The sequence below is a fragment of the Juglans microcarpa x Juglans regia genome, chromosome 8D, assembly GCF_004785595.1.
Source record: "Juglans microcarpa x Juglans regia isolate MS1-56 chromosome 8D, Jm3101_v1.0, whole genome shotgun sequence".
NCBI lineage: Eukaryota > Viridiplantae > Streptophyta > Magnoliopsida > Fagales > Juglandaceae > Juglans > Juglans microcarpa x Juglans regia.
In genome coordinates this window covers 32,123,607-32,136,536 of record NC_054608.1, presented here as the reverse complement: position 1 = coordinate 32,136,536, position 12,930 = coordinate 32,123,607, and the positions used below count along the sequence as shown (strand labels likewise).

The window sequence follows — 12,930 nt, the reverse complement described above, 5'->3', positions numbered from 1 at the left end:
TGATAAGATTCAGGATGACGAATAGCATTACTCCACTCTAAAATTGTATAAATTTCAAAGGATTTTTGTCCATTCATCTTTTCCTTGTGTCAAGATATCGTTCATGCATTTGGAAAGGGGATATTAAATACATAGAATAGGGGATGATTGAGTTTGTTATCTTTCCCTATTTTATGAGGTGTGGATTTAATCGTATATGCTTAAAATTGTCTTACTATCTCAAACAATTCCAATTTCGCAGTCAATCAGAAACAAAAGAAAGTGTGAACTTTAATTAACATGGTTTAAGAATAGAACCTTAGATTTGGGTTGTATCTATTATCAGCTAATAAGTTGAAAAACAATTTTAGCCAACACATATCAAATTAGATGATTAGGATTTTGCCATTCATCATTTTGCAAATGTTAAAAGTCTAATCAATTCAAGAAATGTTAGTTTACAAAAGATTGACGAGGATATATATAATATATTAGATCTATTTTATAATAAAAATATATTTACAATCTGATATACCACAATACAACATATCAGAAATTTTATTTTGTGAAATCTCTTCACGAACCAAACATTTCTCAACAAATATTGAGATAATGGGTGTTGAGTTTTGTAAAAATAAATGGGTCTTGCTACGTTTATCGAGGATCACTGAGAGTTCTCACCGATCATGTAATTTTTTTTTCTTTTTTTTATATATTTTTTTTAAATTCCTTGAACATTTAAAAAAATTCACAAAGTCATTAAAAAATAATTCCTTAATTATTAAATAAAATAAAAACACTCGGTAGGAATAACTTTTTCCAGAATAAATATTAACTTGATAAAATGTCAATTGAAAGTAACCATTAAAGTTTAAGAATTTCATGTGAAAATTTGTATAATTTTATTTAAGAAATAGTAGCATGTAACACGTAATTTTTGAAAAGAGAGAGACAATACTCGATTATCTTATTGCAGCATTTTACAAAACTACCCTAAACTCTTGTCTTAATGCGGTATTATCCATCAAGGTTTGATTTTTTTCTTCAAAAGAATAAAAGATTATATAAAGGTGATTAAAAATGTCATATTTTATAAATGAAAATGAGATAAAAATATAACACATGCGAGATAATTATTGAATTAAATATTAGAAAAGATTTTAACGATATTACATATTTTAAGATTTAGAAATATCATTTCTATATTGTATAAATAAAGTTTGAATTTTTAATCTATGAGAAATGATATGTATAGTTTTAAAATGTATAATTATCATGTACTTTTTTAAAAAATAAATAAATGTAAGACTTGTATAAAAAATATATTTTTTTAATAATAAATCTTATTTTTCTTTAAAAAGCTTGTATAATTTTCTATCCGTTAAAATTATATTTAGTATTACTCTTTAACTTATATAATGTGAAATGCTTCTCAAAATTCGAATTATAATTTATTGATAATAATTTTGTAATTGATAATTAATTTTCAATTATGTTGTTAAAAAAAAAAAAACGGAACGGAAAACGGGGAAACGAGGTTACGGGGTGCACACTTCAGCAACACTTGGCCACAAACAATTAAATAATTCTTTCTTGAAGTTTTTATAAGTAAAAATGGAGAAATATTTCAGGACAGCGGTGTCTCTGACAAGTCTCTCCGTCTCTCTTTTTCTTTCCTTGCATCCACACGCGAGAAAGAGAGAGAGAGAGAGAGAAACTTGAGAAGGAAAAGCCGAGAACACGCAGCCACAGGCGAGAAAGTAAGGTAGAGATTCGATCTCACACGAATCCCAATTTCTCATTTTTCGATATTTTCGGTGCCCCCATAAAGGTCTTGTCATCTGCATGACCCTCTACTTTCCGTTCATTTTCGATTTCACTGTTCCCATATCCCTGCCCTGCTTAAATCTCGTTGTTTCCTGAATCGTGGTTATGAATTTCTGGTAGTTCTCCTTTTGATTAGACTTTACATTTTTTGGTGTCTAAATTCTCTTCAAGCTTCCAAAATTGACTCCTTTTATTGAAATTCATGTCAATTTTCCAGGGTAGATTTAGGATTCAAGTTTTCGTCTTGCTCGTTCTGCATTAGAATTCGAAACCCTTATTCTCCTTGGATCTATATTTTCCTACCCTGTTTTACATGAATTTCGAAGTCTGTTTTTGTGTTGGATTTAATTCGCTTTGTGGATATTTGTTTGCAGGTTTTGGGTCTCCTTTAGCCGAGCAAAACAGTGCTCAGTGTGATTTTGAATCAGAGGAATAGAAGAAAGGGTGGTAGGAGCAATGGACTATGAAAGCAACAGTTGGATATGGGAAGGGGTATACTACTACCCACACCTCTTTGGCGGTCTGATGCTCACGGCGGCCTTGCTCGGCTTGTCCACCAGCTATTTTGCTGGGGTCGGCGTGCCTTCGTTGCCCTTTTTCTGGTCTGATTTCGGGATTTTCCACAAGAAGAAATGTGGAAAGAAACGCATTCGGGTTTACATGGACGGGTGCTTTGATCTCATGCATTATGGCCACGCGAATGCGTTGCGGCAAGCCAAGGCTTTGGGTGATGAATTGGTGGTGGGTGTTGTGAGCGATGAGGAGATAATCGCCAATAAAGGCCCGCCTGTTTTATCCATGGTAGAAAGGTATACATGCGTATGCGTTTATTTTTTTCTTCCATTGTAGTTTAGCATTAAATTTATTGACCGACAGCTACGTAAGCGATGATCATTTTGGCAAACATTTTTTTAATGGCTCTATTGATAATTTGATGAGTCAATGATTTTCAGAATACAGTTAGAACTCCCCTACAGAAATCTCAACCCCATGGTGATCTGTGATATAGGAGTGTGTCTCTGTGTTTTGTTCTGTCTAGAACTTTGTTGTCTCTATTACACCCCTACAAGCCTCCTTGATCTGTGATATATGTGTCTTCTGGGAACGACTTCCGACTGGTCTGGGCACTCAAAAGGATTTTCTGTGAGTATAGGTGTTAATGATGTCTAGCTCTATAATGCCTTTTAATCTGGCTTATAATAAGTAAGCATTGGGCTCAACATTCTTGGATTTTTACGAATGTTTTCCATGTTCTTTGGTATCCTATAAGACAGTTTCTGGAGATTTTATGAGTTGAGGGACTATTTAGATTCAATAGGCCGACTGGTTGTAAGTTAACTAAGGGCTTATTTTGAAACTATTTGGACTGTTTTCCAGGCTGGCCCTTGTTAGCGGGTTGAAATGGGTGGATGAAGTCATATCAAATGCTCCATATGAAATTACAGAGCAATTCATGAATAGTCTCTTTAATGAGCACAAGATTGACTACATTATTCATGGTGATGATCCTTGCCTGCTTCCGGATGGAACTGATGCTTATGCCTTGGCAAAGAAAGCTGGCCGCTACAAGCAGATCAAACGCACTGAAGGGGTCTCCAGCACAGACATTGTAGGTACTATGATTCTTTCGATTGATCTTTGAATTATTTCAAGAAGTTAATTTTATTGGACAAAAAATGAAGCATTTTTTACTTTTAGTTCAACATGACTATTGTAAGCGGTTGGTCAAATGAGTTTGAACTTATGCAAGTATGAGGACATGTCTGGAGGAAGTTTCGTTAAAGAGACTCTTTTTTCTCTATCCACACTACTAACTGATCTAAAAAGTTACTTCAGCACCAGGTTCACTAGCTTTGTGCCTGTATGATCATTACTTCACTTTTCTAGATTTTTCATATTAAACTAGTTATATTATTTTGTTCTAAGTCTGCATATATTATCTGAATGTAGGTAGAATACTCTCTTCTGTGAGTGATACAAAAGTTTATCCAGATTGTAACGGTACTTCTTTACATGGTGAGCCTCAAAAGGGAAGTGAATCTAAGGTTGCCCACATATCACAATTTCTGCCGACATCCCGAAGGATTGTACAATTCTCAAATGGCAAGGTATTTGTTAGTGGGGTTGGGCTTTCAACAGTAACTATCCATCTTTTGTCTAGTAACTATCCATCTTTTGGCTAGATAGTTCTGTCTAGTATGACTGCCTCTTGCTCAACCAAAAATACAAAGAAGAGAAAACATAAGCAGGAATGCTTTTGGAATGCAACAGTAACTATCCATCTTTTGTAGCCTCTTTCTGACTCGAACGACAGTGAACCATATGTCTAATTTCTTAGACTAAGATGTTCTTGGGATTAATAGTCTAATACATTGAGATATCATCTACTTGCTATGTGTTCTAACATAAATACCTTCTAACACTTCTAAGGAGCTATCTAAGTTAATTATAGAATAGAGAGTTCATCGAAGACGAGATGGGAATGAGTTCTTTATATTAAAATCAGTGACCAGTGGCTATTTTTACACTCGCCCGTGGGGGGGGGGGCAATTAGAGGCATCAATTACACATTGATGTGTTTGTGTTTGTGTGTGTGAACTGAGGGCTGAGAGGTGGATCTTTTCTCCAATCATATAAACATGTTTTTTTCTTTTCTCAGGGACCTGCACCAAATGCTCATGTTGTGTACATTGATGGGGCATTTGATCTCTTTCATGCTGGCCATGTTGAGGTAAAATGCTCATGTACTCTTCTGGTATCTCTTTGTTTCAGTCTTCTGCTTCTGCCATTTTTTACTTGGTTGTGGTGTCTTTGCAATTAGTCTATAAAATCTGAGCAGAGATATTATTATTAAGAGGTGACAATTTGGTATTTCTTTGGCCATACTCAAGAGTTGTGGATAACTCTCACTTTGGTATATCCTATGATGGCCTTTCTACCTCATTATTGGGAATTGTCTTCAGACCCTAGCATGTCACATAGCTGAGAGCTGTTTTGGCATAGCCCTGGTTTGCACCTTTAAGCATGCTATATAATGTCATCGAGTTTCTGCCTGCCTTTGGCACCATCAAACTTGATATGGCTATAAATTAGTTTGAGATTGTTGCGGTGCATTTAAATGTTGCAAGATTGAATATTGTGACATTTTCTCCCTGTTCTTTTTGAAAATATAATTAATTTGTTATGACAAGCTTCTAATCATATTTGTCAGATCCTCAAGAGTGCTAGGCAACTTGGAGATTTTCTGCTTGTCGGTATTCACACAGATCAGACTGTGAGGTAGATCTATTTGTTCTTAATGCATGATTGGACTTAAGTTCACAATTACTTCCCCATCTTCCCATGCTTTTGAAGTTTGAAAGCTGTAAATTAGATTACTATCTACACCACCTTATGTTACTGGAAAAGTATTAATAACTATGTTAAGTTGTTTCATGCAGTGAACACAGGGGGAATCAGTATCCAATTATGCATTTACATGAACGTAGTCTTAGCGTGCTAGCTTGCCGTTATGTTGATGAGGTTATCATTGGTGCACCTTGGGAAGTTACAAATGATATGGTGTGTGATTCCTGTCTGATTGATTTTTCTAAGTGGGTATCAGTTCATCTTTCCTTTGCATATTATAATGAACTTCTCTGAGTGCATCCTTTGCGTGCTGAATTGAGGTTACTGGTGACACACATACTATTAAACAAGCCCTCACACAACTGTAGAACTTCACAACATCTAAACTGGACCATATTGTCTATAATCACAGAAATATGTGCTTATCTACGGTATCTGTATCCATGCTTCACAGAAAACAGTGGATATGCATTTTATTGTATCTAGTCATTGAATGTTAAGTTCAGTGCAAGATGAGATAAAATGCTGGACATGGCTCCTTGAAGGAACGTTGAAGAGTAATGTGGATTTTGGTGCCTGAATTGTGAATTTATCATTGGCAAGAAAGATTTCCTTCTTGTATGGACTAGGAGTAAATTTAGTTCTTGGCCATACTGGAGAATCAAAATTCATATGCTGCTGATTTCTATTATTAAATGATTATTGCAGCATTGAATACTGTTTCTTTTCCTCTCAGGAGTTATGGGCTCATTGCACTTTTTGAACTGTGTTATCTTTCTGATACATCACTCTTTATCATCATTATCATCTAAGATGCGTTTTCTTGGGATGAGCAGATTACAACTTTCAACATCTCTCTGGTTGTGCATGGGACAGTTGCTGAGAACTCCTTGTTGACTGTAAGTTGGTGGATGCTTTTTTTTTTTCTTTTTTGTGAAGTTAAATATGTTCAATTATTATTGCCCATTTTATATGTTTAGTGAGGTTGATGATTATCTTGTATTTTTCAGGTTGAAAGTGATCCTTATAAGGTTCCCAAGAGCATGGGAATTTTCCGGTTGCTTGAAAGCCCCAAAGATATAACCACGACTTCAGTAGCCCAAAGGATAGTTGCCAATCATGATGCGTACACGGTATATGCTTATTCTCTTGCTTTGTTGCATGTATGCACGAAAATTTTCGTAGATTTTTGTTTCCCATTTGAAACTACAAATCAGTAAGTTATGCATGCAGTCAGGGAACATGTTAATGAACTGATTTGACTAATCTTTCATCTAACATGGGACATAAATGAGACCTTTGTTCATTCACATGCAGAAAAGTATGGGGGGAGTGGGGCAGTCTTGGCATTTTTATCTGTCCTATTGTGTTGATATATATTTTGGCCTTTTTTCGTAACGCCATTTTTTCTCATTTTTTATTTTGTAACTAGTCTGTTAGTCTTCATAATGTGCATTTTGCATGGGCCCTTTTTGTTCAATGCAAGGTGCACACAAGTTTTTGGCTTACTCAAGTTTTTGGCTTACTTTCTCGTGTTGTTTTGTGTTTTCAAGTTTCACTTATTAAAAGAAATGCTTTTTTATGGTTTTGTTATCTTATCTTCAATGCAGAAACGCAATGCAAAGAAGGCTGCAAGTGAGAAGAAATACTATGTAGAGAAAAAGTATGTATCAGGAGATTAGCTGCAGGACAGATTTGATCCCCCGCAGCCTAGTTCGATACAGTTCATCATCCACATTTATCCCCCTCATAGAGTTACCTTCTGCTGTTCGATACATAGAGAAGTCCCATACATTTGCTTGAGGGACCGGAGAAGGAACGACAGGAGAATGAATACATGCACGAGAGACTTGGAAGAATTATTTTTCTTTCCTTTCTTCACATTTTTTGTGTTACTCTTGAATTTTTTTTTTTTCCCGAACATATTATTTTACTCTTAATTGAAATAGGGATTCAAATTCTAAATTGTATGACAAACTGATCTAGCTCCTTTTGTAAACATTGCTTACACATAGCCCTTCCCTTTATTTATATGATTTTTTGTCTATGGCATTTCGTTTTTGGTGGGTGGTATTGCTTTATTTGTGCAAAAATAATGTGGTGGAAAGTTCTTGCATCCAGATATGTAAAAAATTTGCCAAAAAGCTAAAAAAAACCTGTTAGGTGGGCTCCAAGCTTTGCTGATTATGTATCACCAATAAGGCAAGATGCCTGCGGTACAGTGACAATGATTGGAGGGATTAACCATGGCCAAGTTCTTGTTTTCTGTGACAGAATAAACCAGGAATTGAGCAGACTAAATTGAGCAGACTAACTTGTGAATTGTATTATATTTTAACACTTTGTTGATATTTTAAAAATCGTACAACAGGCTGGAAGGGGAGGAAGAGTCATTCTTGACCCACTGGAGCGACTTGGACCTCAATCGGTGTTGGTTGGAGCTCCCGGTAGCGTTCCGGTGCGGCTATACTGTGGGAATGTGTACATCCATGACGGTGAATGAAAAATAAATACAGAGAAAGTAAAAAGTGACAGACACTAAGATTTATGTGGTTCGGCACCAGGCCTACGTCTACGGGGGTTTGGGGAGGGAAGTTTCCATTATAATATATTTGTTTACAGTTTCTCATGGTTTTTCATTCCTCACAATACAATGGTGACTTCAAATACATTTATTGGAGAAAAATCATTTGTTGGAGCTCCATGTTCTAAGGTTGAAGGAGAAGTCGGAGAAGAAAAACTCAAGAAGAAGAAGATCCCCCGGAAGTCGTCCGGACCCCCTATTTATCTGATTGCTTTCCCCGCATGTCCTCTGCAGTGGTAGGACAGGACCTACTTTACATGCCTAACAGACTCCCCTTTTCCCCATTTCCCCCGACAGCCCCATGCCTCCTACCGTCCTTTTCCCCTAATAGCCCACCTTATTCCCTGACACCCCTATTGCCCCTTGAACCTCCCTGCTCTCCTTAGCTCCCTGACACCCCCGCCTTACTTTCTAACTCCCTGACTCCCCCTAGCTACTAACTTGGTGGGCTAAGCCTTGATATTTTTACCCTCTTCACAGTACCCCACAATTCTTAAGGACAATTTGCTCAAAAAAGAAGACTTTGAGAATTTTCAAATGTAAAAAATGCAATTGAATTAGTCCGCCCAAGTACGTAGGGAAACAAATTCCGGAGGCCGGTCCCAGTTCATTTGTTTATCTGGCACAAACAGTAAACATTTTTTAACTCAGGATTGAGAGATGAGCTTGATTACGTAAAGTGGGGGAGGACAGCTTGTCTCGGTGAGGCCAGCGGGTGGCAGGCTTGGCTGCTTAGAGCGCGTGCACGGGGCTCGTGCAAGTTTAAGGACTAGGTTTTGTTGAGTGGAGGGTTGGCGAGTCTAGAGACTTAGCCTTACCCCGTAGCGAGTCTAGGAACTCGACTTCATGGCAAGTCTAGGGATTCAACTTTGTTGAATGGGGGGTCGGCGAGTCTAGAGACTTGACCTTACCCTGCAGCGAGTCTAGGGACCCAACTTCGTGGTGAGTCTAGGGACTCAGCTTTGTTGAATGGAGGGTTGGCGAGTCTAGAGGCTTGGCTGTACCTGGACCCGACTTCGTGGCGAGTCTAAAGACTTGGCTTTGTTGAACGGGGGTTCGGCGAGTCTAGAGACTTGGCCTTACCCCGCAGTGGGTCTAGGGACCCAACTTCGTGATGAGTCTAGAGACTCAGCTTTGTTGAACGAGGGTTCGGCAAGTCTAGAGACTTGGCCTTACCCCATAGCGGGTCTAGGGACCCAACTTCGTGGGCGAGTCTAGGGACTCGGCTTTGTTGAGCGGGGGGTCGACAAGTCTAGAGACTTGGCCTTACCCAGCAGCGAGTCTAGGGACCCAACTTCATTGGCAAGTCTGGGGACTCGACTTTATTGAACGGGGGATTGGCAAGTCTAGAGACTTGGCCTTACCCCGTAGTGAGTCTCGAGACCTGACTTCATGGGAGAGTCTTAGTGACTCGGCTTTGTTGAACTGGAGGTCGGCGAGTCAAGGGACTCAGCTTTGTTGACAAAGGCGCTTGTCTTTGCTGGATTGCTCTGTCGAAGCGCATTATCATGTGGCGAGCGTTCCGCACTACATGAAGTGGTTTTGTTAGTAGAAATGAACTCACATAAACTTTTAGAGCGACAACCAGAGAGTTTTAGTAGCTGTCGTCGATCTTTTCACTTGACTAGGAAAATTGTCTGTTGTTGGTTGTGATTCCCGTGCAAGTGAGCTCCGAGCAGGTGGGTCAGAGCAGACGAATCCCGAGCAATGAGTCCTGTGCCAGTAGATAAATCCAGAGCGGAGCAACTTCTTTCACGAGTAGGACAGAGACTTCCCCGAGCTATGAGTCTTGCGTCATAGCCTTTTTTAGCATTGTTTCCTGAGTCGTGCTTTTCAAGCTTAGCAAGTCATGGGCAGAAGAGGTGCCGAGCTGGTGAGGTTGCTTCTGAGTTGGTGACATCCAAGCAGCAAGTTCCCGAGCTGGGGAGTGGCTTTCGAGTTGGTGACAGTTGAACAGGTTGTCCCCGAGCTAGTGCCTTCCAAGCAGTAGATTCCCGAGCTGGTGAGGTTGCTTTCGAGTAGCAATTTCCCGAGCTAGTGAGGTTGCTTCTGAGCAAGCAAAGACTTTCTAGTGCACTGGAGGTGAGCCCCGGGTAGAGGAGGAGAGTCCCGTGTTGTGTTTTCCGAGCTGAGGAGTCCTAGTTATTCGAGAAGAGCTTCCCGTTCCGATGACTTTCCAAGGCAGGTTCCAACCAGAGAAAACCTTCTTGGTTGAGCATAACAGACGTTCCTAAGCTGGGCAAGTCGTGTGCATCCCAGGCGAGGTTTCCGAACTCCCGAGCTAGCGAAGGCCAATTCCCGAGCTGAACTTCTTGAGCAGAGGAGTCCTGAGCAGCAGCTCTCCTAAGCGAAGTTTCCCAAGTAGGTCAATTCTGAGCTTCCAGTGCGGTGGTTCTCGGGCTAAGTAGGTTGTCTATCTGAGCGGTAGTTCCCAGGCTGAGAAAGTTGCCTATCTATGCGGTGGTTCTCGTGGAATTTTGGTTCTCGAGTTGAGCAGGTTGCCTATCCAAGTTGAGCAGGTTGCTTATCCGAGAGATTGTTCCCATGGCACGTTGGTTTCCGGGTAGTGGTTCCTAGGCACGTTGGTTTCCAGGCGGTGGTTCCTGGGCTGAGCGGGAGGTCAACGCGGCGCGTTGCATGTGCCTTGCAATGTGCCTTGGAAACACTCTGGCCACACGTTGCATGTGCCACCGAGTGGCAGCCCGCAGCCTATTGGCTGGGGTTCTTGGCTGGTGGAGCACGCCACTAGCGACAGAGGTTGCCAATAGGTTGATCGGTGCCTAGCAATGACCTGGCCAGCACGTGGGTGTCGTGAGAGGGGGAGCCCCAGGCGCACGATGTCGAGAGCCCACTACCTCCTGCAGTGCACGACACTCACATCCCCTGTCTATGGGGGACGCTCGTACTTGGACAATAACTGGCAGTGGGCCACGTGGTGGCAGCTGACAGCATCAACAGACTTGGGCTGAGGGGCTAGGAGCCCCATGTTGTCAACTGTTGCAAGCAAGGAGTCACGCCGTGCTTGGCGTGCTCCTCCTTCACAGGAGTTGCTCAAGCGGGGACAAAAACTCCCGTCAGCCCAAGTGGTGGTCGCCAGAGAGTCAGAAGGGCTCACGGCGGCCAACTGTGAGCTCCTTGAGGCATTGGGAAACATTTGGATGTTGCTCGTCATGCACGACCTGTACCTCCGGTGACCTTCACGGCCACGGTAGAGAATGCGGCGGTGCCATGACGTGGGCACTAGGCTACCTGCACTCGTCGGGTTTCCATGCATGGCCTCTATGTGCACGGCACTGTGCACTTGTGCTACACTTGTGCCTGCAGACCACTGTGCACTTAAGTATAGAGTAATTGCCTACCAGTACATGTGCCCCGAGCATCGACTACGCTCCCCTGGGTTGGGAAGCCGAGCGGCCCGGGCATTTAAACTGCAAGTGCCATGTGCGAGCCCAGTTTTACTCTAGCGTTGTTAGTAAAAATAAGAGCAGAGCAGCTGGGTATACTTATTTGAAGTAAGCTTCGCTTGTTTATTCAGAGATTATTCAGCGCACCGGAAAATCGTCCTTCTCCCACTTCTGGCTTAGAAAGTGATCATATCCCACAGACGACACCACTATTGATGTTCTAAAATTCACACAATAGGTCGGAATGAGAGAAAGAGTCATTCCCGGCCCACTAGAACTACTTGGGCCTCGATCAATGTTGTTTAGAGCCCTCGGTAGCGTTCCAATGCGGCTATATGGTGACGATGCATACGTCCCTGGCAGGAAATGAAAAATAAGTGTAGAGAAAGTAAAGAGAGATGGATACCAAGATTTACGTGGTTCGACACCAGGCCTACGTCTACGGGGGTTTGGAGATGGGAGTTTTCACTATAATATATTTGTTTACAGCCTCTCATAGTCTCTCATTCCTCACTATACAATAGTGGCTTCAGATACATTTACTGGAGAAAAACCCTTCGTTGGAGCTCCCTGTTTTGAGGTTGAATGAGAAGTAGAAGAAAAACTCAAGAAGAAGAAGAAGAATATCTCCTAGAAGTCGTCCGAACCCCCTATTTATCTAATTGTTTTTCCTGTGTGCCCTCTGTAGTGGTGGGATAGAACCTGCTTTACATGCCAGACAGACTCTCCTTTTTCCCATTTCCCCTTACAGCCCATGCCTCATGCCCTCCCTTTCCCCGACAGCCCACTTTACTCCCTGACACCCTTGCTGTCCTTAAACCTCCCTACTCCCCTTAGCTCCCTGACACCCCCACCTTACTCACTCCCCTACCTACTAACTTAGTGGGCTAGGCCCGGTCTTTGGGCCCTTTATCCCCCTCACACACTCTTTAATTCTTCTACACAACCAAAATGATGAACGCTACTTTGACTAATAAGATGGAAGAAATGTTGCAGGCACTTTTATTTGTAAGAAATGCTGTTGAATCAAGGGTAGGATCAGGAGTTGCATTGGAATCCTCGGGAGCATGCCGTCTAGAAATTTATTGAGAACTGAGAAGGTTTCTAGTTCAAGCTATATGATAATTTCCCGTGTCTCATTGATTGTAAGTAGGCCCTGGCCAATCGTCGGTTCCATGAGGCATGTTTTCCTTTTCGACAGAGAATAAAAATATATATATATATATATATATATATATATATTAAAAAAATGTAAGATTTCTATACGTCGGTAGTAGCATCCAAGAGAATCTCACTGACACTCCCATTCCCATTTGAGGAGGCTGTGATATTTTTCAAGAAAGTTGTGGATGCAAATAAAAGCTACCGGCTTCTTCCTTTTCTTTTTACTTATCTGTTAAGAAAGTATTTTTAAATAAATTTATAATTTTTTTAATGTTAAAATTGATTTAAAAATGCTTAAAATAAACACATAATAAAAATTCATTACTTCCTTCGAACAGCCAAGCAAGTAGATAGTTGACCGATGACCAAAACTTGTTGACCAATCAATGCTTACCAGTACACCTAAACTCAGGGTTTTACCTGGCAGACTTCACTCAATGACCTCATTTTGATGCTGATTTCCTACAATTTTCTGTCCTAATCAAGATAGGCAGAGCATATAAACCCTGAACTGATCTGAGCATGAACCGTTTGAGCCCGCATGAATCAGAGATCCTGATGTCATTTTAAACAGATTTATCAATCGTACTAACTATATGTTATAGCCACGAGCAACCAGGAAAT

General features: G+C 40.8%; 1 protein-coding gene across 3 annotated transcripts; it reads left to right on the top strand.

Annotated features, from left to right (window-relative positions):
- Positions 1–1,606: 1,606 nt before the first annotated feature.
- Positions 1,607–7,185, top strand: LOC121242941 (ethanolamine-phosphate cytidylyltransferase-like). 3 transcript variants are annotated; one of them, XM_041140961.1, is made up of 10 exons: positions 1,607–1,744; positions 2,181–2,615; positions 3,184–3,419; positions 3,757–3,914; positions 4,466–4,537; positions 5,018–5,085; positions 5,247–5,367; positions 5,991–6,053; positions 6,165–6,287; positions 6,765–7,185. In XM_041140961.1, the coding sequence occupies exons 2-10, from the start codon at positions 2,263–2,265 to the stop codon at positions 6,834–6,836; spliced, it is 1,266 nt and encodes a 421-aa protein (XP_040996895.1). In that variant the 5' UTR covers positions 1,607–1,744; positions 2,181–2,262; the 3' UTR covers positions 6,837–7,185. The 3 variants fall into 3 exon arrangements, with proteins under 3 accessions (XP_040996895.1, XP_040996896.1, XP_040996897.1); XM_041140962.1 differs by having other exon boundaries at positions 1,628–1,810; XM_041140963.1 differs by lacking the exon at positions 1,607–1,744 and adding an exon at positions 1,781–1,922.
- The last annotated feature ends 5,745 nt before the right edge of the window (positions 7,186–12,930 follow it).

What these genes read in the sequence shown, in the direction of transcription:
- LOC121242941 (XM_041140961.1), top strand. Translation starts at nt 2,263, where the DNA reads ATGGACTATGAAAGCAACAGTTGGATATGGGAAGGGGTATACTACTAC. An exon ending in CTCCAGCACAGACATTGTAG is followed by an intron (nt 3,420 to 3,756) that starts GTACTATGATTC and finishes ATCTGAATGTAG; the next exon opens with GTAGAATACTCTCTTCTGTG. An exon ending in CTGAGAACTCCTTGTTGACT is followed by an intron (nt 6,054 to 6,164) that starts GTAAGTTGGTGG and finishes TGTATTTTTCAG; the next exon opens with GTTGAAAGTGATCCTTATAA.